Source organism: Oncorhynchus keta, chromosome 4, assembly GCF_023373465.1.
Source record: "Oncorhynchus keta strain PuntledgeMale-10-30-2019 chromosome 4, Oket_V2, whole genome shotgun sequence".
NCBI classification, from domain to species: domain Eukaryota; kingdom Metazoa; phylum Chordata; class Actinopteri; order Salmoniformes; family Salmonidae; genus Oncorhynchus; species Oncorhynchus keta.
This window is the reverse complement of record NC_068424.1, coordinates 19,453,967-19,481,954: the sequence shown is the minus strand read 5'-3', so window position 1 is coordinate 19,481,954 and position 27,988 is coordinate 19,453,967. Positions and strand designations below refer to the sequence as shown.

The window sequence follows — 27,988 nt, the reverse complement described above, 5'->3', positions numbered from 1 at the left end:
GCACTGTGATATACTGCATCCAGTTTGCTGAGTAGAGTGTAGGAGGCTGTTTTGTAAATGACATCGCCAAAGTCGAGGATCGGTAGGATAGTCCGTTTTGGCAGCGTGAGTGAAGGAGGCTTTGTTGCGAAATAGGAAGCCGATTCTAGATTTAATTTTGGATTGGAGATGTGTAATGTGAGTCTGGAAGGAGAGTTTACAGTCTAGCCAGACACCTAGGTATTTGTAGTTGTCCACATCTTCTAAGTCAGAACCGTACAGAGTAGTGATGCTAGTCGGGCGGGCGGGCGGGTGCGGGAAGCGATCGTTTGAAGAGCATGCATTTAGTTTTACTAGCGTTTAAGTGCAGTTGGAAGCCATGGAAGGAGTGTTGTATGGCATTGAAGCTCGTTTGGAGGTTTGTTAACACAGTGTCCAAAGAAGGGCCAGATGTATACATAATGGTGTCATCTGCGTAGAGGTGGATCCCTTTGAAGAGGGGGATGACCGCGGCAGCTTTCAATCTTTAGGAATCTCGGACGATACAAAAGAGAGGTTGAACAGACTAGTATTATGGGGTGCAACAATGGCGGCGGATAATTTTAGAAAGAGAGGGTCCAGATTGTCTAGCCCAGCTGATTTGTACGGGTCCAGGTTTTGCAGCTCTTTCAGAACATCTGCTATCTGGTTTGGGTGAAGGAGAAGCTGGGGAGGCTTGGGCAAGTAGCTGCAGGGGGTGCGGAGCTGATGGCAAGGGTTGGGGTAGCCAGGAGAAAAGCATGGCCAGCCGTAGAGAAATGCTTCTTGAAATTCTCGATTATCGTGGATTTATCGGTGGTAACAGTGTTTCCTAGCCTCAGAGCAGTGGGCAGCTGGGAGGGGGTGCTCTTATTCATGGACTTTACAGAATATCCCTTTGATCATGGTGAAGTTATTAATTACACTTTGGATGGTGTATCAATACACCTAGTCACTACAAAGATACAGACGTCCTTCCTAACTCAGTTGCCGAAGAGGAAGGAAACCGCTCCGGGATTTCACCATGATGCCAATGGGGACTTTTAAACAGTTACAGAGTTTAATGGCTGTGATGATTGGAGAAAACTGAAGATGGATCAACAACGTTGTAGTTACTCCACAAAACTAACGTAACAGAGTGAAAAAAAGCCTGCACAGAATAAAAAATATTCCAAATTAGATGTTTCTGTATTTCTTTTAAAATACATTTGCAAAAATGTCTAAAACCATGTTTTCACTTTGTCATTATGTGATATCGTTTGTAACGGTAGCTAACACTGTTCCATACAGATTTTGTGTACCGCGGCATTCAAACGAGGCTGCGATGAAAACTAATGGGACTGTAGCAACTGTGTTGGCATCAAAATCTAGGGCGTTGATTGACATGGTAATGGACCAATAGAAAAGTTGAAAACACTGACCCCTCTGACGCTGTGCGATACATTGTGACATATCACAATGTATCGTATCGTATACGTCACACATTATGCAACACATTGTGTGCCGTACAGCGTCTTTCCACTAGGGGTAGCGCCTCTCTTGCAGATTAAAAACAAGTGAAAGGGACAGGGAAAGGGGGATATCTCTTCAATTGTACAACTGAATGTATTCTTTTTTCGCGTAATCACTGCAAGCCATCATGACTTTCAAAAGTCGCAACAGCCGCAGTTTACTTGTGAAGTTAACTTTAGCCCGACCTAAAAACCCTATTCAAATTCGACACAAACCTTCAAATGTACTATTTTTTTTTATTATTATTTTTTAACCTTTTTCGGTATATAATGACACGTTATATAAACTCTTTATAGTGTTTTCTAAACATTTTAGAGGTGATAAGTTGGACAAATCGGGTGAAAAAATCTGTTTCCCAACACGACATATCTCCCCCTTTCACTACTCAGTAGCCTTCGCTTCCCCCTCACAAGTTTTAAAAAGACCAAGCGGAGCTCCATTGCATTCTTCAATCATGCAGAGACAGGTAGCATGAAGGTCATGTCATTGATTTCGCTGGAAAATAGAAAGATTGTGCTTTACAAATCTATTCATATTACACTTGACCTGGAAGTATACATTTTTGTGGCCACTAAAATACGGTCACGTGTATGAAACACTGTCATGTACGGAAGTTTGTTAGTTATCGTTAGATGGGTGAGAGAGAAAAATCGATACTGAACAAAAATGTTGGTCCCATGTTTTATGAGCTGAAATAAAAGAAAATCAGCTTTTAGTTATTTTGCACTGTGTTTGTGGAACTATCTTCAAAATGTTCTTAAATGTTTTGGTGCCTCTAGGACAATTCAGAAAGCTGATTGAGGACCGTATTGCTGATGAATGTGTTAGTTTTTTATCAGCGTGTTTTTCTTTCTTTCTGCTTGTATTTTGTATTTATATTTTTACTTCTGTATTTCTGTAATGTTTATGTATTTCATCTGTAAAAAAGACCTTGGTTTCAGTATGACTCCCTAATAAAATAAAGGATTAAAAAAATATTTTTGAATGACATGATGCATAAGACCAGAGACCTGCTGCTTAACTTTCTCCCAGACAACTTCCCCCTTAATCACTTTATCCTGGCGCCAGGTCTGGGCTTGTATCATTTTTTTTATCAGTCTAACCATTATCCGCTCAGCCTTCAGGAGGACAAATGACCCGGAACAGGCAAGGAAAATATATTTCACCCCTAGCTTTATATTGTAACCTCAACTCACCTGTCATTTAATGATGTTCAGGTTGTAAAGCTGGTTGTAATGGTGTCATTTCAACCAGTTTTGCCCGCTGAGAAGCTGTATGGAAGAAAGACCTCTCTCTGTAGTCAATTATCGGGTTATACACTGAACAAAAATATAAACGCAACATGTAAATTGTTGGTCCCATGTTTCATGAGCTGAAATAAAAGATCCCAGAAATATTCCATGTGCATGGCATATCGAGAAGCTAATTACACAGCATGATCATTACACAGGTGCCCCTTCTGCTGGGGACAATAAAAGGCCACTCTAAAATGTGCAGTTTTGTCACACAACACAACTCCACAGATGTCTCAAGTTTTGAGGAAGCTTGCAATTGGCATTCTGACTGCAGGAATGTCTACCAGAGCTGTTGCCAAAGAATTTAATGTTAATTTTTCTACCATAAGCCCCCTCCAACGTTGTTTTAGAGAATTTGGCAGTACGTTCAGCTGGCCTCACAACTGCAAACCACGTTTATTTAATAATAATATTTTTTGTAACTTTTTTTTTTATCAAGGCAAGTCAGTAAAGAACAAATTCTTATTTACAATGACGGCCTAGGAACAGTGGGTTAACTGCCTTGTTCAGGGGCAGAATGACAGATTTTTACCTCGTCAGCTCAGGGATTTTGCCACGGACCCCTCCGGAACTTTAATCATGCACACATGTCCCCTATTCCCACTGATTAGTATTTGTATATACAGTGCCTTGCGAAAGTATTCGGCCCCCTTGAACTTTGCAACCTTTTGCCACATTTCAGGCTTCAAACATAAAGATATAAAACTGTATTTTTTTGTGAAGAATCAACAACAAGTGGGACACAATCATGAAGTGGAACAACATTTATTGGATATTTCAAACTTTTTTAACAAATCAAAAACTGAAAAATTGGGCGTGCAAAATTATTCAGCCCCCTTAAGTTAATACTTTGTAGCGCCACCTTTTGCTGCGATTACAGCTGTAAGTCGCTTGGGGTATGTCTCTATCAGTTTTGCACATCGAGAGACTGAAATTTTTTACCATTCCTCCTTGCAAAACAGCTCGAGCTCAGTGAGGTTGGATGGAGAGCATTTGTGAACAGCAGTTTTCAGTTCTTTCCACAGATTCTCAATTGGATTCAGGTCTGGACATTGACTTGGCCATTCTAACACCTGGATATGTTTATTTTTGAACCATTCCATTGTAGATTTTGCTTTATGTTTTGGATCATTGTCTTGTTGGAAGACAAATCTCCGTCCCAGTCTCAAGTCTTTTGCAGACTCCATCAGGTTTTCTTCCAGAATGGTCCTGTATTTGGCTCCATCCATCTTCCCATCAATTTTAACCATCTTCCCTGTCCCTGCTGAAGAAAAGCAGGCCCAAACCATGATGCTGCCACCACCATGTTTGACAGTGGGCATGGTGTGTTCAGGGCGATGAGCTGTGTTGCTTTTACGCCAAACATAACATTTTGCATTGTTGCCAAAAAGTTCAATTTTGGTTTCATCTGACCAGAGCACCTTCTTCCACATGTTTGGTGTGTCTCCCAGGTGGCTTGTGGCAAACTTTAAACGACACTTTTTATGGATATCTTTAAGAAATGGCTTTCTTCTTGCCACTCTTCCATAAAGGCCAGATTTGTGCAATATACAACTGATTGTTGTCCTATGGACAGAGTCTCCCACCTCAGCTGTAGATCTCTGCAGTTCATCCAGAGTGATCATGGGCCTTTTGGCTGCATCTCTGATCAGTCTTCTCCTTGTATGAGCTGAAAGTTTAGAGGGACGGCCAGGTCTTGGTAGATTTGCAGTGGTCTGATACTCCTTCCATTTCAATATTATCGCTTGCACAGTGCTCCTTGGGATGTTTAAAGCTTGGAAAATCTTTTTGTATCCAAATCCGGCTTTAAACGTCTTCACAACAGTATCTCGGACCTGCCTGGTGTGTTCCTTGTTCTTCATGATGCTCTCTGCGCTTTTAACGGACCTCTGAGACTATCACATTTACATTTAAGTCATTTAGCAGACGCTCTTATCCAGAGCGACTTACAAATTGGTGCATACACCTTATGACATCCAGTGGAACAGCCACTTACAATAGTGCATCTAAATCTTTTTAGGGGGTGAGAAGGATTACTTACCCTATCCTAGGTATTCCTTGAAGAGGTGGGGTTTCAGGTGTCTCCGGAAGGTGGTGATTGACTCCGCTGTCCTGGCGTCGTGAGGGAGTTTGTTCCACCATTGGGGGCCAGAGCAGCGAACAGTTTTGACTGGGCTGAGCGGGAACTGTACTTCCTCAGTGGTAGGGAGGCGAGCAGGCCAGAGGTGGATGAACGCAGTGCCCTTGTTTGGGTGTAGGGCCTGATCAGAGCCTGGAGGTACTGAGGTGCCGTTCCCCTCACAGCTCCGTAGGCAAGCACCATGGTCTTGTAGCGGATGCGAGCTTCAACTGGAAGCCAGTGGAGAGAGCGGAGGAGCGGGGTGACGTGAGAGAACTTGGGAAGGTTGAACACCAGACGGGCTGCGGCGTTCTGGATGAGTTGTAGGGGTTTAATGGCACAGGCAGGGAGCCCAGCCAACAGCGAGTTGCAGTAATCAAGACGGGAGATGACAAGTGCCTGGATTAGGACCTGCGCCGCTTCCTGTGTGAGGCAGGGTCGTACTCTGCGGATGTTGTAGAGCATGAACCTACAGGAACGGGCCACCGCCTTGATGTTAGTTGAGAACGACAGGGTGTTGTCCAGGATCACGCCAAGGTTCTTAGCGCTCTGGGAGGAGGACACAATGGAGTTGTCAACCGTGATGGCGAGATCATGGAACGGGCAGTCCTTCCCCCGGGAGGAAGAGGAGCTCCGTCTTGCTGAGGTTCAGCTTGAGGTGGTGATCCGTCATCCACACTGATATGTCTGCCAGACATGCAGAGATGCGATTCGCCACCTGGTCATCAGAAGGGGAAAGGAGAAGATTAATTGTGTGTCGTCTGCATAGCAATGATAGGAGAGACCATGTGAGGTTATGACAGAGCCAAGTGACTTGGTGTATAGCGAGAATAAGAGAGGGCCTAGAACAGAGCCCTGGGGACACCAGTGGTGAGGGCGCGTGGTGAGGAGACAGATTCTCGCCACGCCACCTGGTAGGAGCGACCTGTCAGGTAGGACGCAATCAAGCGTGGGCCGCGCCGGAGATGCCCAACTCGGAGAGGGTGGAGAGGAGGATCTGATGGTTCACAGTATCGAAGGCAGCCGATAGGTCTAGAAGGATGAGAGCAGAGGAGAGAGTTAGCTTTAGCAGTGCGGAGCGCCTCCGTGATACAGAGAAGAGCAGTCTCAGTTGAATGACTAGTCTTGAAACCTGACTGATTTGGATCAAGAAGGTCATTCTGAGAGAGATAGCGGTAGAGCTGGCCAAGGACGGCACGCTCAAGAGTTTTGGAGAGAAAAGAGAGAAGGGATACTGGTCTGTAGTTGTTGACATCGGAGGGATCGAGTGTAGGTTTTTTCAGAAGGGGTGCAACTCTCGCTCTCTTGAAGACGGAGGGACGTAGCCAGCGGTCAGGGATGAGTTGATGAGCGAGGTGAGGTAAGGGAGAAGGTCTCCGGAAATGGTCTGGAGAAGAGAGGAGGGGATAGGGTCAAGCGGGCAGGTTGTTGGGCGGCCGGCCGTCACAAGACGCAAGATTTCATCTGGAGAGAGAGGGGAGAAAGAGGTCAGAGCATAGGGTAGGGCAGTGTGAGCAGAACCAGCGGTGTCGTTTGACTTAGCAAACGAGGATCGGATGTTGTCGACCTTCTTTTCAAAATGGTTGGCGAAGTCATCTGCAGAGAGGGAGGAGGAGGGGGGGATTCAGGAGGGAGGAGAAGGTGGCAAAGAGCTTCCTAGGGTTAGAGGCAGATGCTTGGAATTTAGAATGGTAGAAAGTGGCTTTAGCAGCAGAGACAGAGGAGGAAAATGTAGAGAGGAGGGAGTGAAAGGATGCCAGGTCCGCAGGGAGGCGAGTTTTCCTCCATTTCCGCTCGGCTGCCCGGAGCCCTGTTCTGTGAGCTCTCAATGGGTCGTCGAGCCACGGAGCGGGAGGGGAGGACCGAGCCGGCCTGGAGGATAGGGGACATAGAGAGTCAAAGGATGCAGAAAGGAAGGAGAGGAGGGTTGAGGAGGCAGAATCAGGAGATAGGTTGGAGAAAGTTTGAGCAGAGGGAAGAGATGATAGGATGGAAGAGGAGAGAGTAGCGGGGGAGAGAGAGCGAAGGTTGGGACGGCGCGATACCATCCGAGTAGGGGCAGTGTGGGAAGTGTTGGATGAGAGCGAGAGGGAAAAGGATACAAGGTAGTGGTCGGAGACTTGGAGGGGAGTTGCAATGAGGTTAGTAGAAGAGCAGCATCTAGTAAAGATGAGGTCAAGCATATTGCCTGCCTTGTGAGTAGGGGGGGAAGGTGAGAGGGTGAGGTCAAAAGAGGAGAGGAGTGGAAAGAAGGAGGCAGAGAGGAATGAGTCAAAGGTAGACGTGGGGAGGTTAAAGTCGCCCAGAACTGTGAGAGGTGAGCCGTCCTCAGGAAAGGAGCTTATCAAGGCATCAAGCTCATTGATGAACTCTCCAAGGGAACCTGGAGGGCGATAAATGATAAGGATGTTAAGCTTGAAAGGGCTGGTAACTGTGACAGCATGGAATTCAAAGGAGGCGATAGACAGATGGGTAAGGGGAGAAAGAGAGAAAGACCACTTGGGAGAGATGAGGATCCCGGTGCCACCACCCCGCTGACCAGAAGCTCTCGGGGTGTGCGAGAACACGTGGGCGGACGAGGAGAGAGCAGTAGGAGTAGCAGTGTTATCTGTGGTGATCCATGTTTCCGTCAGTGCCAAGAAGTCGAGGGACTGGAGGGAGGCATAGGCTGAGATGAACTCTGCCTTGTTGGCTGCAGATCGGCAGTTCCAGAGGCTACCGGAGACCTGGAACTCCACGTGGGTCGTACGCGCTGGGACCACCAGATTAGGGTGGCAGCGGCCACGCGGTGTGGAGCGTTTGTATGATCTGTGCAGAGAGGAGAGAACAGGGATAGACAGACACATAGTTGACAGGCTACAGAAAAGGCTACGCTAATGCAAGGAGATTGGAATGACAAGTGGACTACACGTCTCGAATGTTCACGAAGTTAAGCTTACATAGCAAGAATCTTATTGACTAAAATGATTAAAATGATACAGTACTGCTGAAGTAGGCTAGCTGGCAGTAGCTGCGTTGTTGACACTACACTAATCAAGTCGTTACGTTGAGTGTAATAGTTTCTACAGTGCTACTATTCGGGGGCTAGCTGGCTAGCTAGCAGTGTTGTTTACGTTACGTTGCGTTAAAAGAACGACAATAGCTGGCTAGCTAACCTAGGAAATCGCTCTAGACTACACAATTATCTTTGAAACAAAGACGGCTATGTAACTAGCTATGGAGCTAGCTACGATCAAACAAATCAAACCGTTGTACTGTAATGAAATTAAATGAAAATGTGATACTACCTGACCGGGTTGTTGAATTCGATTCAGTAACGTGTGTGTGGTGACGTTGGCTAGCTGTTAGCTGTTGGCTAGCTAGCAGAGTCTCCTACGTTAAGGACGACAAATAGCTGGCTAGCGAACCTCAGTGAATTAAGATAATCACTCCAAGACTACACACTCTAAACTACACAATTATCTTGGAAACAAAGACAGCTGTGTAGCTAGCTAACACTAAACTAAACAAGTCGTTCAGTTGAGTGAAAAGCACTACAGTGATTCTAATCTGTGGGCGTTAACTAGCGTTAGCTAGCTCCTGGGCGAATAGCAGTGAAGGCTACGTTAGGGCGACGAAATACGATAATTATGCAATTATCTCTGATACAAGGACGGCTATGTAGCTAGCTAAGAAGAATTGCTAAGATTAGACAAATCAAACCGTTGTACTATAATGAAATGTAATGAAAAAGTTATACAACCTGCAGAGCGAAGTGCGAATGCGACCGTGCAGGTGCATTTATACGGAGACTTGATTACACACAGGTGGATTGTATTTATCATCATTAGTCATTTAGGTCAACATTGGATCATTCAGAGATCCTCACTGAACTTCTGGAGAGAGTTTGCTGCACTGAAAGTAAAGGGGCTGAATAATTTTGCACACCCAATTTTTCAGTTTTTGATTTGTTAAAAAAGTTTGAAATATCCAATAAATGTCGTTCCACTTCATGATTGTGTCCCACTTGTTGTTGATTCTTCACAAAAAAATACAGTTTTATATCTTTATGTTTGAAGCCTGAAATGTGGCAAAAGGTCGCAAAGTTCAAGGGGGCCGAATACTTTCGCAAGGCACTGTATGTGCCCTTTGGTTTCCATGGTCTTGTCAATTATTGTTACAATGTCCGTCCGTTGGTGTGTGTGAGTACCTGTGCTGCGTGTTTTGGGCTTTCATGCCCTTGTGGATTGCGTACATGATTACGGGTCTCATCCCGTGTGATAATCATTGTGCAATCATTGTGCATATTTATTCGAGGTACTCCTCGCCCTTTTGTTTGGGTTTCAACCCTGTATTTTGTGTACGTGTTTGTTTGGTCTTCGTGCCCTTGCACGGCGTAATTTGGGGTATATTTTTTTTTTACTATTACGCATTCCTACGCCTGTCTCCTGACTCAACCATACCAATGTGACAGATTCGATCTAACAACCTGTCGGTTTCTAGCCCAATGCTCTAACCACTAGGCTACCTGCCGCTCCGTGTATGGTGTAGTGTGGGAGAGCAGTTTGCTGATGTCAATGTTGTGAACAGAGTGCCCCATGGTGTCAGTGGGTTTATGGTATGGGCAGGCATAAGCTACAGACAATGAACACAATAGCATTTTATGGATGGCAATTTGAATGTACAGAGATACCGTGACAAGACCCTGAGGCCCATTGTTATGCCATTCATCCACCGCCATCACCTCATGTTTCTGCATGATAATGTGCGGCCCCATGTTGCAAGGATCTGTTCACAATTCCTGGAAGCTGAAAATGTCCCAGGTCTTCCATTGTATGTATACACACAAGATATTTCACCCATTGAGCATGTTTTGGATGCTCTGGATTGACGTGTACAACAGCGTGTTCCAGTTCCCAATATTCAGCAACTTTGCCCAGCCATTGCAAAGGAGTGGGACAACATTCTGGCCAAAATCAACTCTAAGCGAAGGAGATGTGTCGTGCTGCATGAGGCAAATGGTGGTCACACCATGTGCTGACTGGTTTTCTGATCCACGCCCCTACCTTTTTTTAAAGGTATCTGTGATGAGAGGCCTGTTTTTTTTATTTATTTTACCTTTATTTTACTAGGCAAGTCAGTTAAGAACAAATTCTTATTTTCAATGACAGCCTAGGAACAGTGGGTTTAACTGCCTGTTCAGGGGCAGAACAACAGATTTGTACCTTGTCAGCTCGGGGATTCGAACTTGCAACCTTTCAGTTACTAGTACAACGCCCTAACCACTAGGCTACCCTGCCGCCCCACAGGCCTGTAATTTTCATCATAGGTACACTTCAACTATGACAGACAAAATGAGAAAAAAAAATCCAGGAAATCACATTGTAGGTTTTTTAATGAATTTATTTGTAAATTATGGTGGAAAATAAGTATTTGGTCAATAACAAAAGTTTATCTCAATACTTTGTCATTGCCAACAAAGGGTATATACAGAGGTCAAACATTTTCTGTAAGTCTTCACAGGGTTTTCACACACTGTTGCTGGTATTTTGGCCCATTCCTCCATGCAGATCTCCTCTAGAGCAGTGATGTTTTGGGGCTGTTGCTGGGCAACACGGACTTTCAACTCCCTCCAAAGATTTTCTATGGGGTTGAGATCTGGAGACTGGCTAGGCCACTCCAGGACCTTGAAAACTTCTTACGAAGCCACTCCTTCGTTGTTCCGGGCGGTGTGTTTGGGATCATTGTCATGCTGAAAGACCCAGCCACGTTTCATCTTCAATGCCCTTGCTGATGGAAGGAGGTTTTCACTCAAAATCTCACGATACATGGCCCCATTCATTCTTTCCTTTACACTGATTAGTCGTCCTGGTCCTTTTGCAGAAGAACAGCCCCAAAGCATGATGTTTCCACCCCCATGCTTCACAGTAGGTATGGTGTTTTTTGGATGCAACTCAGCATTCTTTGTCCTCCAAACACGACGAGTTGAGTTTTTACCAAAAAGTTATATTTTGGTTTCATCTGACCATATGACATTCTCCCAATCTTCTCCTGGATCATCCAAATGCTCTCTAGCAAACTTCAGACGGACCTGGACATGTACTGGCTTAAGCAGGGGGACACGTCTGGCACTGCAGGATTTGAGTCCCTGGCGGCGTAGTGTGTTACTGATGGTAGGCTTTGTTACTTTGGTCCCAGCTCTCTGCAGGTCATTCACTAGGTCCCCCCGTGTGGTTCTGGGATTTCTGCTCACCGTTCTTGTGATCATTTTGACCTCACGGGGTGAGATCTTGTGTGGAGCCCCAGATTGAGGGAGTCTGTCAGTGGTCTTGTATGTCTTCCATTTCCTAATAATTGCTCCCACAGTTGATTTCTTCAAACCAAGCTGCTTACCTATTGCAGATTCAGTCTTCCCAGCCTGGTGCAGGTCTACAATTTTGTTTCTAGTGTCTTTTGACAGCTCTTTGGTCTTGTCCATAGTGGAGTTTGGAGTGTGACTGTTTGAGGTTGTGGACAGGTGTCTTTTATACTGATAACAAGTTCAAACAGGTGCCATTAATACAGGTAACGAGTGGAGGACAGAGGAGCCTCTTAAAGAAGAATTTACAGGTCTGTGAGAGCCAGAAACCTTGCTTGTTTGTAGGTGACCAAATACTTATTTTCCACCATAATTTGCAAATAAATTAATTAAAAATCATACAATGTGATTTTCTGGAGAAACAAATTCTCATTTTGTCTGTCATAGTTGAAGTGTACCTATGATGAAAATTACAGGCCTCTCTCATCTTTTTAAGTGGGAGAACTTGCACAATTGGTGGCTGACTAAATACTTTTTTGCCCCACTGTATATCTGTATTCCTAGTCATATGAAATCCATAGATTAGGGTCTAATGAATTGATTTCAATTGACTGATTTCCTTGTATAAACTGTAACTCAGCAAAATCTTTGAAATTGTTGCATGTTGTGTTTATATTTTTGTTCATTATATATTTTGATAAATGTATGTGTATTCTTGGTATGTTCATTGCTGGCACTCAGCGGTACTGTAACGCGGCATAGTACCAGAACTCAGGACTTACAGATGAAAGATTGAGAGGAAGTGGAACACTCTCGCTCATTGTCAGAACAGACTGAACAGACTGAATGGGCTGATGCAGCTCCCTGAAAAATAATGGAGGGAATGGGACAAGGAGAGAGAGTGAGAAATGGAAGCAGAGGGAGAGAATAGTCCTTAACATGGCTCGTTGAGGGGGTGACTACGATATCCAACAGGCCTGGGAACTTAGTATTTCTGAATCATTTGGCATCAAAACACTTTTTGGACAGATTTACTATGCGATTGCAAAGCTTGAATTTGCTTGTTTTTAAGGAAATTGAACTTGGAGTACAGAACAAAAATAAAATAATGAGTTTGAGGAGAAGGTATAATTTAAGCAAATAGTTATATTTTAGATTTGTCCTTGGTGTTTTATCCCTTACTGTGAAAAGCATTGCAAACACATAATAAATATGTTTCAATAATAATCCTTGGATTGGAAAGTAGCCTGAAGCTTTTCTTCAGTTCATTGAAAGCTAGCCTGGTGGCCACAGTAGCGCTGACTGTGGATGTGCATATTATTATCTCATTCTAATGAAGCTGTCATCTACAGTTAGAAAGGGAAAAACGACTTGCCTGAAGCGTCAATTAAGCACACAGTGGTATGAAGCATACAGTCTGTAGAGTTCAGAAGAGATTATGGAAGAGTGGTAGTACAAGATCATAGTATGCATAAAAGGTTAAGTGTGAATATTCATAAGGTAAATGGTCTTTGAAGAGTTGTTGGAAAGGGGAACATCTATTGCACTCTAAACATTCAATCTCTCTCACACGCATGCATGCACACAGTCACGCACAAATACACACACCTGTCTTCCTGTGATCTGTAGTGAGGGAGGGATGTTGCCCAGAGCAGGAGGCTGAATGAATAAGACATGGTGCAGGAGTAGAGGTTAGGATCAGAAGGGGAAGCGAGCACCCTAGGCTAACGCAGAGCCAGTGAAGGGAGCCCTGGTGGAGAGGTGAGGAGGGAGAAGGAGGAGGACAAGATGGAGTACAGTAGAGCGACAGAAAGCAAGACTAAAAATGCCCTTGGTGGTGTGAAAGAGGGATGGATAGATGGCAGGAGTCAGTGAAAGAGAGAAAGCCCTGAGAAAGATGACAGGGGATGTTTGGGTCTGTATAGCGAGAGAGGGGGAGTGATGGATGTTGAAGGTGGAAATGATGGACTGTTGGGGTGGACAGTAATGCCATAAAGGCAGTGCATGGTCGGAAGGAGAAGATGAAGTGATCTCAGGTGACTGGAAGGGTGGACAACTGAAAAAAATGCAGAATTGAGACGGAGAAAGATTGGACTATGAGGGAGGGAAAAAGACAAGCGGACAGATGGTTGAAAAATATGGGCAGCCAAGTGTTTGTTTAGGGTGAAATTAGGTGAGAACAGATCAAAACCGGGAGTAGAAGAGATGGAAAGATGACAGGGGGGAGAAGAGATGGAAAGAGGATAGGAGGGAGAAGAGATTGAAAGAGGATAGGAGGAGAAGAGATGGAAAGAGGATAGGAGGAGAAGAGATGGAAAGAGGATAGGAGGGAGAAGAGATTGAAAGAGGATAGGAGGAGAAGAGATGGAAAGAGGATAGGAAGGAGAAGAGATTGAAAGAGGATAGGAGGAGAAGAGATGGAAAGAGGATAGGAGGAGAAGTGATGGAAAGAGGATAGGAGGGAGAAGAGATTGAAAGAGGATAGGAGGAGAAGAGGGAAAGAGGATAGGAGGGAGAAGAGATTGAAAGATGACAGGGGGAGAAGAGATGGAAAGAGGATAGGAGGGAGAAGAGATTGAAAGAGGATAGGAGGAGAAGAGATGGAAAGAGGATAGGAGGAGAAGAGATTGAAAGAGGATAGGAGGAGAAGAGATTGAAAGAGGATAGGAGGGAGAAGAGATTAAAAGAGGATAGGAGGAGAAGAGATTGAAAGAGGATAGGAGGAGAAGAGATGGAAAGGTGACAGGGGGGAGAAGAGATGGAAAGAGGATAGGAGGAGAAGAGATGGAAAGATAGGAGGAAAAGGTTTGGAAAGAGGAGAGGAGGGAGGATAAGAGATGGAAAGCGGATAGGAGGAGAAGAGTTGGAAAGAGGATAGGAGGAGAAGAGTTGGAAAGAGGATAGGAGGGAGAAGAGATTGAAAGAGGATAGGAGGAGAAGAGATTGAAAGAGGATAGGAGGGAGAAGAGATTGAAAGAGGATAGGAGGAGAAGAGATGGAAAGAGGATAGGAGGGAGAAGAGATTGAAAGAGGATAGGAGGAGAAGAGATGGAAAGGTGACAGGGGGAGAAGAGATGGAAAGAGGATAGGAGGGAGAAGAGATTGAAAGAGGAGAGGAGGAGAAGAGATGGAAAGATGACAGGGGGGAGAAGAGATGGAAAGAGGATAGGAGGGAGAAGAGATGGAAAGATGACAGGGGGAGAAGAAATGGAAAGAGGATAGGAGGAGAAGAGATGGAAAGAGGATAGGAGGGAGAAGAGATTGAAAGAGGATAGGAGGAGAAGAGATGGAAAGGTGACAGGGGGAGAAGAGATGGAAAGAGGATAGGAGGGAGAAGAGATTGAAAGAGGATAGGAGGAGAAGAGATGGAAAGGTGACAGGGGGAGAAGAGATGGAAAGAGGATAGGAGGGAGAAGAGATTGAAAGAGGATAGGAGGAGAAGAGATGGAAAGATGACAGTAGGGAGAAGAGATGGAAAGAGGATAGGAGGGAGAAGAGATGGAAAGATGACAGGGGGGAGAAGAAATGGAAAGAGGATAGGAGGGAGAAGAGATTGAAAGAGGATCCGAGGAGAAGAGATTGAAAGATGACAGGGGGGAGAAGAGATGGAAAGAGGATAGGAGGGAGAAGAGATTGAAAGAGGATAGGAGGAGAAGAGATGGAAAGATGACAGGGGGAGAAGAGATGGAAAGAGGATAGGAGGGAGAAGAGATTGAAAGAGGATAGGAGGAGAAGAGATGGAAAGATAGGAGGAAAAGGTTTGGAAAGAGGAGAGGAGGGAGGATAAGAGATGGAAAGCGGATAGGAGGAGAAGAGTTGGAAAGAGGATAGGAGGAGAAGAGTTGGAAAGAGGATATATACGAGGAGAAGAGATGGAAAGAGGATAGGAGGGAGAAGAGATTGAAAGAGGATAGGAGGAGAAGAGATGGAAAGAGGATAGGAGGAGAAGAGATGGAAAGATGACAGGGGGGAGAAGAGATGGAGAGGATAGGAGGGAGAAGAGATTGAAAGAGGATAGGAGGAGAAGAGATGGAAAGAGGATAGGAGGAGAAGAGATTGAAAGATGACAGGGGGGAGAAGAGATGGAAAGAGGATAGGAGGGAGAAGAGATTGAAAGAGGATAGGAGGAGAAGAGATTGAAAGAGGATAGGAGGAGAAGAGATTGAAAGAGGATAGGAGGGAGAAGAGATTAAAAGAGGATAGGAGGAGAAGAGATTGAAAGAGGATAGGAGGAGAAGAGATGGAAAGGTGACAGGGGGGAGAAGAGATGGAAAGAGGATAGGAGGGAGAAGAGATTGAAAGAGGATAGGAGGAGAAGAGATGGAAAGATGACAGGGGGGAGAAGAGATGGAAAGAGGATAGGAGGAGAAGAGATGGAAAGAGGATAGGAGGAGAAGAGATGGAAAGATAGGAGGAAAAGGTTTGGAAAGAGGAGAGGAGGGAGGATAAGAGATGGAAAGCGGATAGGAGGAGAAGAGTTGGAAAGAGGATAGGAGGAGAAGAGTTGGAAAGAGGATATGAGGGAGAAGAGATTGAAAGAGGATAGGAGGAGAAGAGATGGAAAGATGACAGGGGGGAGAAGAGATGGAAAGAGGATAGGAGGGAGAAGAGATTGAAAGAGGATAGGAGGAGAAGAGATGGAAAGATAGGAGGAAAAGGTTTGGAAAGAGGAGAGGAGGGAGGATAAGAGATGGAAAGCGGATAGGAGGAGAAGAGTTGGAAAGAGGATAGGAGGAGAAAAGTTGGAAAGAGGATATATACGAGGAGAAGAGATAGAAAGAGGATAGGAGGAGAAGAGATGGAAAGAGGATAGGAGGGAGAAGAGATTGAAAGATGACAGGGGGGAGAAGAGATGGAAAGAGGATAGGAGGGAGAAGAGATTGAAAGAGGATAGGAGGAGAAGAGATGGAAAGATAGGAGGAAAAGGTTTGGAAAGAGGAGAGGAGGGAGGATAAGAGATGGAAAGCGGATAGGAGGAGAAGAGAGAAAGAGGATAGGAGGAGAAGAGTTGGAAAGAGGATAGCTTACCTTAGGTTTAGCTTTACATGGATGCAAAATAGGGAAAGGTAATAGCATACAAGATGATTGGATTGGATTTATAGAATACTTTCCTAGATGCTCTTAAGTGCTTTACATTGATATGATGGAAATGTGCTGATGCAAAGGATAGAAAAAGAAAAGTAGGTATGGAGTGAGGCAAAAGAGGTAGATATTCAGGACAGAGTCTGAATGGTAGACTGCCACACAGGAGGTGGAAGAGCAAAGACTGTATAGGACATGAGGACAGACCCAAACTGTCCTAGAGGGAATGAGTGATTACAGAAGAAGGACCAAACAGAGAAGACAGAGTGAGAGACAGGAGCGATGACAACTTTAGCAGAGGAGTGAGCAAGATGAGACTCCTGTCTATAAACCTGGGGAGGGGACAGGTCAGGTGTAAAGTACACAGCCAATCGCTGAACACAGAAGGTCACTTTTAACTGGAACAATGAACATCAAACGAATACATTCAAAATGCAAAGAGGATCATTTATAGGTGTGCTAAACAAGGTCAAAGGAATATATTAAAGTGCAGAGAGAAGCAATTGAGCATGTAACGTCCTGATTGTTGTTCATTACTATTGCAAAATGATCCACAGTAATGCGGTAGTTTTTAATCTTTCATCTTGATACAAGGCTGTGAATAGTGCAGTGAAGGGAAGTGCTATCGATAGCATAGCGCTCAGCATTTGGCCGGTGAATTCTAAAAACCCAGAATTGTCACTCTTTCACACCAACTTTTTGAATGAATGAATGTCATTATGGTGGTAATTTTGTCACCTCTTATGGACAATTAGTTATTCTAGCAGATAATGAATTCTCCCAATAACAATCTGTCCCCAATTAACACTCAACCAGAGCCATATTCTCAGCTCTCATGGCTATTGACTGAAACAACATTCAAAAATGGGCGTTTATCGTCCATGTCTGATAAAGGGCAAAGTCATTGTGAAGATGAGAACAACTTTTATCTCTCTATTGCAATGTTCTACTCTCTCTGGAGTGGGCCTTTGCGACTGCAGGCATCTTGGTATAGAATCTAGGAGCAAGGACAGACGTAGTCAATATAACTATTTGTTTAGTACTTTTGAAATGTACAGTGACAAAATTCAGAACATGGGCCGTTCTTACCGTGCTCTCCCTGTACACCAAGTTAGAACCGTAGGATAAATAAAGGGGGTATATAAGCAGACAATGAAAGCTCTTACAATATTCAATGATTACCTTTCTCTAAAACAGGTTATAGGCTACAGTAGAACAGTCAGAACAGTAGGTGAAATTAATAGGGGTAAATAGACCAAATTATCTGTGTGATTGTACATGGACTACTAACAGCTTACTACACAACATACACATAGTATTACTTTCTTAGTTACAGTATACATATCTCCCTGGCAATTTACATCATTTATGAAGCCGCATACAATACATTTTTGGACTCATGTTGTTGTGCTCGACTCACTTGAACACGAAGGTGGCTTGGCCGGTCCTCCAGGTTAACAGTTGTTTTGAGCGTGACATAAATCATACTTCATTGACAGCGTGGCCAATGTTGGATGTTTATCATTTTAAACTTGGAAAAGATCCCTTTAATCCCAGATTTGGGAACACACAGCCACTGTCCCTGATTCCTTCCAAGCCACTCGTTGAATTTGCGATTTCCAACTTGTTGTAAAATGTTTATGTCCAATGGCCGATTTTTTTTATTTTTTTTTATTTATTTCACCTTTATTTAACCAGGTAGGCTAGTTGAGAACAAGTTCTCATTTGCAACTGCGACCTGGCCAAGATATGAGCACGATGAGCACAGATACGTTTTATCTATAATATCTATAATTTCTCTTCATTTTTTCTTAAAAATGATTTGCCAGTAGACTGTCGACTTGATTCATGATGATGAGTGCTAGCTAAGATTGTGAAAGTATGATGTTGACATGATCAGTCCAAGCCTCTGTACATATAACGTGATTTGACATCATCTTATCTGTGGCCAATGACCTTGAGCCTTCTTGGATGGGCACTTCTATGGCAACAGCCATAGAAGTGAATTTCCAATGTCTCCTCTTACACTTGGCAGTGACGTAAAGTCTCCATGAGTGACAGAACACTGAGCCAATCACGGCACAAAGCTCCGTATTTTCTGCTGGCTTGCCCTACCACCACAGAAAGCACTGAGTTAGGCTGAAACACCTGCCTTTTGGAGCTGCCTTACTCAAGAAAACAATTATATACTGTATATTATTCATAAATTGTTTGCAAACTGATATGTGACACCTATTAATTCCAAAATAACATGCAAAACAGATGTAGAGAATTCCACTTCTGACATCAATGTAGTGAATCCCACTTCTGACATCAATGTAGAGAGTCCCAGTTCTGACATCAATGTAGTGAATCCCACTTCTGACATCAATGTAGAGAATCCCAGTTCTGACATCAGTGTAGTGAATCCCACTTCTGACATCAATGTAGAGAATCCCAGTTCTGACATCAATGTAGTGAATCCCAGTTCTGACATCAATGTAGAGAATCCCAGAATCACTTTGTCCAAACACTTTGTCTCTTGTCCACCTTACGTACGATTGCAAGGATATTGCACATAGAACTATTATCAGGCATTATGAACATCTTGAACTAGCATTTGTGAAATAATCTTTCTTGCTCCTTTTCTTTGCTCTCCCTCTGTTGTACAGGTAATGAACTACTCTATCGCACACGTGAGGGGGATGTTGTCAGGTTCAACATGGAGACATACGAGAGGACGGTATTGGTGCACAACAAAAAGTTTGTGAGTCTCTCCAACTTTCTCATATTTCCACAGTAGATGCATCCCAATAGGCCAAAGAACAGACTGTGGTTTTTGCATGAATTGAATTCAAACTTTTCTTTTTGCGTCAGCATATCAAAGCACCCAAAGCTCTTATTGTGAAGCCTACTGAAACGATACATCATTAGCACATCGTTTGATCTGGCTCGTTATCATTTGGGTTCGCTACGCATCAAATGTTTTTGACGAAAATGCAACATCACTTTGGAAACGGCGGAGGTGACGACGCACAGTATGTTCGTCCCTCCGAAATCAGACAGAGCCGCGACAAGATTAATGCGTCTGCCGACCAAGTCCGCACCGAGCAATCCGTCAAACGCAGTCATTTAAGGATCGTCTTAATGAAAAAACACTACGCATGGTTAAAGGTCTCATCTTTTGTGTTTTCTCTCTCTCTGCTTTACAGGAAATGTACAAAGCCAGCAAGTATGAAGTGTCTCCTGACATGAAGCATGTGCTACTCGCCTACAACATGGCACCAGTGAGCTCCTTCATTTGTTTGCTTGTTTTTTGAATTAGCAGAGTGACAGGCACATACTTCAGTGGGCTCTGAGGGGAAACGTGACGAGGCGGTGGGGGAGAAAAGTAATCATGGCGTCCGGATAGAGGACTGTCGCACCCCGCTACCTCTCAGCCACTATAGAGAGAGAACAGCTGAGTTGAACTGTACTCTTCAGAGAGGGACCAAAACACAAACAAACCCCATAACACAGCTGAGAAAGGGGGATGAGGAAGGGATGGAGGAAATGGGAAAACAAAGAGAGGGAATGGGAAAACAAATGGAGGGAATGGGGCAAGCCTGAGAGTAGAGAGAATTGGGGTAGCAAGAGTGTGAGAGAGGGAGGGGAGGAAAGGAAAGGATAAAGAGAGGGATGGGAGGTTTTTCTGCTACAGCGGTTACTGCATTATGTAATGGCTCAGGTAGTTAACTCAGCTGGAAGATTACTGCAATGTGAGATCCAGGACACAGAGTCTGAAAAAGAGTCAGGGAATAGAATCCCATTGGCTCAGAAAGACACAGAGAGAGAGTAGACACTGTTACAGTAGGGAGGAAAAGCTGTAGACCTGGGTTAACCTTGCCATATATATCAGGAACAGTGTGCTATCAGGAACAGTGTGCTATCAGGAACAGTGTGGTATCAGGAACAGTGTGGTATCAGGAACAGTGTGCTATCAGGAACAGTGTGCTATCAGGAACAGTGTGGTATCAGGAACAGTGTGGTATCAGGAACAGTGTGCTATCAGGAACAGTGTGGTATCAGGAACAGTGAAGTGTCAACAAAGGTGCAAGACTGGGAAAGTGTAATGGCACAGTAGGGAGGCACCAATTTGTGTGTGTGTGTGTGTGTGTGTGTGTGTGTGTGTGTGTTAGACAGTGCATTTGTTATTTTAATCATCCCTCCATAGCCCTGGTAGATGACAGCTCCGTCCCCTGGCTGTCATTGCACTCTCTCCATATGTCATGCTGCTGCTTGCCCTTCATAGAAGCCCCCCCCCCCTCTCTCTCTATCTCTCTCTTTCTCGCTTGTCAATCCCTCTCTCTATATATATATATATCTCTCTCTTTCTCGCTTGTCAATCCCTCTCTTTCTCTCCCCCAACTCTAAGGGGGGGTATTCAGACGGACTACTGTAACAAGGGGATCCATAATTAACTCCTGCTACATTAAGAAGCATTCTACATGTCATCTCTCAGTCCAGGGCCTGCTAGTAGAATTCAGTGTAGACATGATTCCCACTGGGGCCAACCATATGAAAAATGTATGCTTGTATGACTGACTGTCAGTCTCTTTGGATGAAAGGGTCTGCTAAATGGCATATATTATATTATGAACACTGCATTTGTGCCCTGGACTTAGTGACTCATTGACAAGGAATATTACATTTGAGCAAATACAGAATGACTTTGTAGAATACAATATAACCTCCCAACCAAATGCATATACATTCTGTTGACAGTTAGCTACTAAAACATGGTTCAATGGCCAAGTACCTCATGATAGTCTTCAATCATTCTTCTTCTAGGTGTACCAGCACTCGTTCACTGCCTTCTACATCATCTGCAGCCTGGAGACTCCGTAAGTAGCTGAAACCAACCAATGCTTCCCCTCCTCTCCCCTCCACTCTCCTCTACTCTCTTCGGCCCAGTCAGTCAAGTCTCTGCGCTGCCACCCAGTGAAGACGAGGAGAACTGCAGGCCAGGGGACTTGATGACCTCATTCATCCTCACCTCCAGACTAAGACAAAGGGCCTGTGACACCTCTAATTTTCTGTCCTGCAGCACACAGCACTTTTCTAAATGAACAGAAAGTGGCAGCGATATATAAAGCACCAGTATTTATAGGTGCTCGTAAACTTCTTGGGCTAAGCTGTACTACACTGGTATATCTGGGCAGGAGCACAGCAGACTGCTGTGGTTTGAGGAGCCACTAAGTAAGATGTTATGTTTAAAGAAGGTGCTCATTCATTTAATGGGGGGCAGTTAAAGGTGTGTGTTGTTAAATAAAGGTTAAATAAAAAAGTATGTAGTGTGGGTGTGTGTAGTCTGAATGTGGTCTCTCCTCTGTGCTGCAGGGAGACATGGAACCTGAACCCTCCAGAGGTGCGGAACGCCCAACTGCAGTACGCAGGCTGGGGACCCACGGGCCAGCAGCTGGTAAGAACTACAGCTACCCGCAGCACCCTCCTTGTCTCACCCATACTCCATACCCCAATGTCACTCCCATTTGGCAAACCATGCCTAGTTATAATGTATTTCTAAACTGAGAGTACAATATCAATGACCTTTCCTATGGCCGTGTATGTCTGTTAAACTATCACAAGCTACCAGGCAGTCTAGCCACCGAGAGAACATTAATAAGCATCAGTCTAGTGGTTCTCGGAGCAGACAGACTGTGAGTGATTACATCCTCCAGCACAATGCAATTAATTACCTGTAATCTCCACAGCGGATTAATTAGTGAAGTCACTGGATTGATATCACACACTCTCTCCCAGTATTAATCATCAAACAGCCCTGATTCCAACAGTCGCTTTCATTTTAAGGAGCTCCCCTCCCAGCAACAGATGATTGCCCTCTGAGCTGTGATGCTTGTTGTCAACGATAGGATGCATGGGCGGGAGAGGAAGGTGTCTGCCGACGTGCATTCATATAATATGTGAACGCTCCTCTCTCTCTCTCCTCTCTCTCTCTCGCATGTGTGTATATTATGCGTCCGCGTGCGCGCACGCACACACACACACACACACACACACACACACACACACACACACACACACACACTAACATCAGCCCATCTGTTATTCATCATTTCTCAAGCCCCTCCCCTCTTGATCCTCTCTTTAATTTCTCAAGCCCCTCCCCTCTTGATCCTCTCTTTAATTTCTCAAGCCCCTCACCTCTTGATCCTCACTTTCATTTCTCAAGCTCCTCCCCTCTTGATCCTCTCTTTCATTTCTCAAGCCCCTCCCCTCTTGATCCTCTCTTTAATTTCTTAAGCCCCTCCCCTCTTGATCTTCACTTTCATTTCTCAAGCCCCTCCCCTCTTGATCCTCACTTTAATTTCTCAAGCCCCTCCCCTTGATTCTCTTTTTAACACACACAAACACACACAGCTTTCTTGTCCCATGTCGAAAAGTAGTAGAATTGGGTTAAATACACATTATTCAGAGGACAGGCAGCTCTGTCTGTGTGGATGAACATATAACTCCAGCTTTAGCAGTAAGTGGTCCTCTTCCTTTAAATTGGAGTTCAATCCCCTACTGAGACGCTGAGCTTTGCATGCTCTCCTCCCTGTCTCCCTCGCTCTTTCTCCCCCTCCTTCGCCCTACTTTTCTCTCTTTGTGAGGCTAATCTCCAGAGTTGTCAACCAGCACACAATATGACCACCCATCTCCCCAGACTCTGCGTGTGTATATGGGAGGTAGGGTTGGGCGGTATACCGTATTTGATGCACAGACCGGTCTGGGATTTCACTTTACCTTCTATAACGAATGTTGGGTTTGTTAAATGGGATACGGCATGTGTAACGTTCATTTTTATAGTTTACTTCGCTACTTGAGTCATCACTCACCGCTCTCTCTCTCTCTCCATGCCGCTTTTCACACAGAACTGTCACTGCCCCATCACTCAAGAAGCGCCTTTGTTGTTCCTCAACCACGAGGCACTTGAGTTCAGGCTCAAATCAAAGAAAACATTCAATGTAGCTAAAGATTATTGGGTCCCCTAGGAAACTCTTTTCAACACTTTGGTTCCTACCCTTTCACAACTCCTCCCTGGCGTTTTAATTTGTTGTCGTGTCAAACTAGGCCTCATTTTCAAAGTGCCCACTATTATATACTAACTAGAATTAAAACAATGATTCTATTTCCAATGATTCCAACAGTTCACCCAATTGTTTTGCTCTAAATTGCAAGCAATTGCAGCATTTGGTTAAAAATTAGGCCTAGTTTTTTTGCCCATATTGTGCAGCCCTACGTGGCAGTGTGGAAATGATCTCAAATGAGTGCAGAAATTGATGAAAATGTAGAAAAGTATTTTGGGTTGAATTGAACAGCATAAAACAATCATAATGGAGAAAGATCAATTGAAATCACTTAGAATGTGTGTTGCCACCCTAAGGTCACACGCTACTCATATAGCACATTTAGAACTTTTATTATTGTAACGGCGTTCTTCGTTTGTCGAAAGAGAGTCGGACCGAAATGCAGCGTAGTGGTTTCTCATGACTTTAATAGAAAAAGTGACACATGAAATAGCGATACAAAATACAAAACAACAAACGGAACGTGAAACCTATTACAGCCTATCTGGTGAAACTACACAGAGACAGGAACAATCGCCCACGAAATACAAAGCGAAACTCAGGCTACCTAAATACGGTTCCCAATCAGAGACAACGAGAATCACCTGACTCTGATTGAGAACCGCCTCAGGCAGCCAAGCCTATACAACACCCCTAATCAGCCGCGATCCCAAATACTACAAACCCCAATACGAAAATACAATAACATAAACCCATGTCACACCCTGGCCTAACCAAATATATAACGAAAACACAAAATACAATGACCAAGGCGTGACAATTATTCATCAACATGAAATACCTTCACAACGTCCAATTTTTTTCAAATACCGTGATATGAAATTTTGGCCATATCGCCCAGCCCTAATGGGAGGTAACTTAGGCAGTGTTTCTACCTCCTTCAGAAGTGGGCCAAGCTCACCGTGTTACTCCCTGCCCTGGGCTAGATCCTGTTATAAAACTGGGCCCTCAGTCCATCTGCACAAAGGTGAATTCTAACACACCTGTGTTCCCCTGGCCTACCTAGCCACATAAGGAAAATTGCACCCCCACCCCCCCCCCCATCCTTTTTGGTGGGGGCATTGTGATGCTATTGCATTGCCTTAACTGCTGCAAGGAAACGGAACATACCCTATCATCCCTGAGGAGAGGTCAACTATTGTTGAAGTATTTCTTTATTTAAAAAAGAATATTTTTCAGACTGTGTTTACATAGCATGTTTCAGTCCATGTCAGTAACAGAGATTACACGTGAACCAACGAAAAGCTCAAGGCCAAAGTTATTGAGCTATCCTTAGTTACCTTCTATTGATTTAAATATAAGCCCTACGAACTCTGCAACTGAAACCGACCCGTTAAGAGCCTTTAATAACATGAGCATTATATTTTTAGATAGAACTTTTTTCTTAAATTGTAGGTAGAGAATCTGTAATGTGTGAAGAGGAACTATAATATGCTACTACTAACAGTGGACAGAGAGGAGGGCAATGCTGTAGCCCAGTAAAGGATCAATCTGCAATTAGGACTTATACAGTGCCTTGCGAAAGTATTCGGCCTCCTTGAACTTTGCGACCTTTTGCCACATTTCAGGTTTCAAACATAAAGATATAAAACTGTATTTTTTTGTGAAGAATCAACAACAAGTGGGACACAATCATTAAGTAGAATGACATTTATTGGATATTTCAAACTTTTTTAACATATCAAAAACTGAAAAATTGGGCGTGCAAAATTATTCAGCCCCCTTAAGTTAATACTTTGTAGTGCCACCTTTTGCTGCGATTACAGCTGTAAGTCGCTTGGGGTATGTCTCTTATCAGTTTTGCACATCGAGAGACTGAAATTTTTTCCCATTCCTCCTTGCAAAACAGCTCGAGCTCAGTGAGGTTGGATGGAGAGCATTTGTGAACAGCAGTTTTCAGTTCTTTCCACAGATTCTCGATTGGATTCAGGTCTGGACTTTGACTTGGCCATTCTAACACCCGGATATGTTTATTTTTGAACCATTCCATTGTAGATTTTGCTTTATGTTTTGAATCATTGTCTTGTTGGAAGACAAATCTCCGTCCCAGTCTCGGGTCTTTTGCAGACTCCATCAGGTTTTCTTCCAGAATGGTCCTGTATTTGGCTCCATCCATCTTCCCATCAATTTTAACCATCTTCCCTGTCCCTGCTGAAGAAAAGCAGGCCCAAACCACGATCCTGCCACCACCATGTTTGACAGTGGGGATAGTGTGTTCAGGGTGATGAGCTGTGTTGCTTTTACGCCAAACATAACGTTTTGTTGCCAAAAAGTTCAATTTCATCTGACCAGAGCACGTTCTTCCACATGGTTGGTGTGTCTCCCTGGTGGCTTGTGGCAAACTTTAAACGACACTTTTTATGGATATCTTTAAGAAATGGCTTTCTTCTTGCCACTCTTCCATAAAGGCCAGATTTGTGCAATATATGACTGATTGTTGTCCTATGGACAGAGTCTCCCACCTCAGCTGTAGATCTCTGCAGTTCATCCAGAGTGATCATGGGCCTCTTGGCTGCATCTCTGATCAGTCTTCTCCTTGTATGAGCTGAAAGTTTAGAGGGACGGCCAGGTCTGGGTAGATTTGCAGTGGTCTGATACTCCTTCCATTTCAATATTATCGCTTGCACAGTGCTCCTTGGGATGTTTAAAGCTTGGAAAATCTTTTTGTATCCAAATCCGGCTTTAAACTTCTTCACAACAGTATCTCGGACCTGCCTGGTGTGTTCCTTGTTCTTCATGATGCTCTCTGCGCTTTTAACGGACCTCTGAGACTATCACAGTGCAGGTGCATTTATACAGAGACTTGATTACACACAGGTGGATTGTATTTATCATCATTAGTCATTTAGGTCAACATTGGATCATTCAGAGATCCTCACTGAACTTCTGGAGAGAGTTTGCTGCACTGAAAGTAAAGGGGCTGAATAATTTTGCACGCCCAATTTTTCATTTTTTGATTTGTTAAAAAAGTTTGAAATATCCAATAAATGTTGTTCCACTTCATGATTGTGTCCCACTTGTTGTTGATTCTTCACAAAAAAAATACAGTTTTATATCTTTATGTTTGAAGCCTGAAATGTGGCAAAAGGTCGCAAAGTTCAAGGGGGCCGAATACTTTCGCAAGGCACTGTATTGATGTACAGTATTGGTGTTCAATGTGGTGAGGTAAAGGATTCATTATGCAGTACATTCTTTCTCTCTCCTGATCTCCTTCTTTCTCTGTCCTTTCTCTCTCTTTCTCTCTCCTGAGCCGGAGTTATCAATCAATACTTAGACACGCAGTAATATGGAGACAATATTATGTCCATTACATGATGAAAGTATAAGCCAATAGCGAGGAGGCAGAAGGGTAAGTTGAGGCTATTTACTAGATTTTGCAGGTAGCAAACATGACTGCCATATTGGCAGGTGACTGTGAACTTCAAAACACGCGATATGTGTTTATTCAACAAGGCCTGCTATATCGTGGCTTGTCAAACAAGCCAATATTGCTGCAAAATGTTCATGATTCAATATTGCAGTGAATAGGAGAGGATCAAACATTTCGATAGAATCTTTTGAGCTCAAATTCCTCATCTGGTTAAAGCATCCTTTCCATCAACCTACAGGTCAAGTTTAGTCATGCAGAACACAGGTCCTTTCTTCCTTCCATATTGATCACCTCAGTTTTTTCATATTTTTTTCTCACATCTCCCTCTTTGCTTAGATTTTCATTTTTGAGAATAACATCTACTACCGTTCGACGGTGGAGAGCCGATCGATCCGCCTAGTCTCCACCGGCAAGGAGGGAGTCATCTTCAATGGGCTCAGCGATTGGCTGTATGAAGGTGAGATAACACTTTTATTGGCTGATGTGAATATTATTGCTTGGTGGTAGTCTAATGGCGCATCTGTCCCATTGCATTGTCGTCCCCAGAGAATGTGGCACTTGAGTCAAAATGATTCTTGTCTTGAAATTTTAAACACAACAGAACTGGTATTAATTAAGGCTAGTCATAGGTGCAGTAAACAATTGATTTAGAGTGATACCAAAATGTAGTTAAAAACAGGAAAAGTGCCCAATTTGCTTCAATTTCCCTGAGTTCTCACTGCGGCTGTTCGACATAGGTAAATTAGCATTAATTCAGAATTCATCTTCGCCGTCTGTTCTCCATTCTGATACAGATGTCTCCCTGTTTGTTTTGACTCGACCGATCCAAGCTCTGACTCCACCTCAGTGCCTCTGCCTCGTCCCCTGAGGAACAGACTGCCTCGCTGTGTTCAACTTTACTAATGAATTAATTTCTTCCGCTCCCCGTGTGTTTGGCTCTCTGCTCCAAGACTTCTCGCTTTTAATAACACGGATAGAGAAAGAGAGGCAGGAGTGTCAGGGAGGGTCTGGATGGCTGTCTCTTAGTTAGGGCCTGGTGTAGTGCTCATCAATGGGTGGGGCGGCACCTGCCAACCTTTCGCTAGGTGTCTCGTGACATACTGCCAGAACACTGCTAGATGTGATTCTGAGTTCCAAGAGTAATCGTAAACTGGCAACAATATTACAAATGTTACCATATGAAGGCTGAATTCTGCACATGCATGATTGCGACCGTCATGTCTGCAT

The 27,988-nt window shown here is 44.0% G+C and overlaps 1 protein-coding gene across 8 annotated transcripts in view; it reads left to right on the top strand.

Moving 5' to 3' along the window:
* The window catches only part of LOC118382565 (dipeptidyl aminopeptidase-like protein 6), a 337,979-nt gene that overhangs the window by 282,446 nt on the left and 27,545 nt on the right, over positions 1 to 27,988 (top strand). For 5 of the 8 annotated variants that reach the window (XM_052503586.1, XM_052503605.1, XM_052503594.1 and 2 more), the window contains 5 exons: positions 18,934 to 19,028; positions 19,474 to 19,548; positions 21,092 to 21,144; positions 21,641 to 21,722; positions 27,098 to 27,218. In XM_052503586.1, the coding sequence (XP_052359546.1) occupies positions 18,934 to 19,028; positions 19,474 to 19,548; positions 21,092 to 21,144; positions 21,641 to 21,722; positions 27,098 to 27,218 (426 nt within the window). Of the gene's footprint in view, positions 1 to 18,933; positions 19,029 to 19,074; positions 19,436 to 19,473; positions 19,549 to 21,091; positions 21,145 to 21,640; positions 21,723 to 27,097; positions 27,219 to 27,988 lie in introns of those variants that run through there. The other 3 variants (XM_052503627.1, XM_052503638.1, XM_052503636.1) reach the window with 3 other exon arrangements.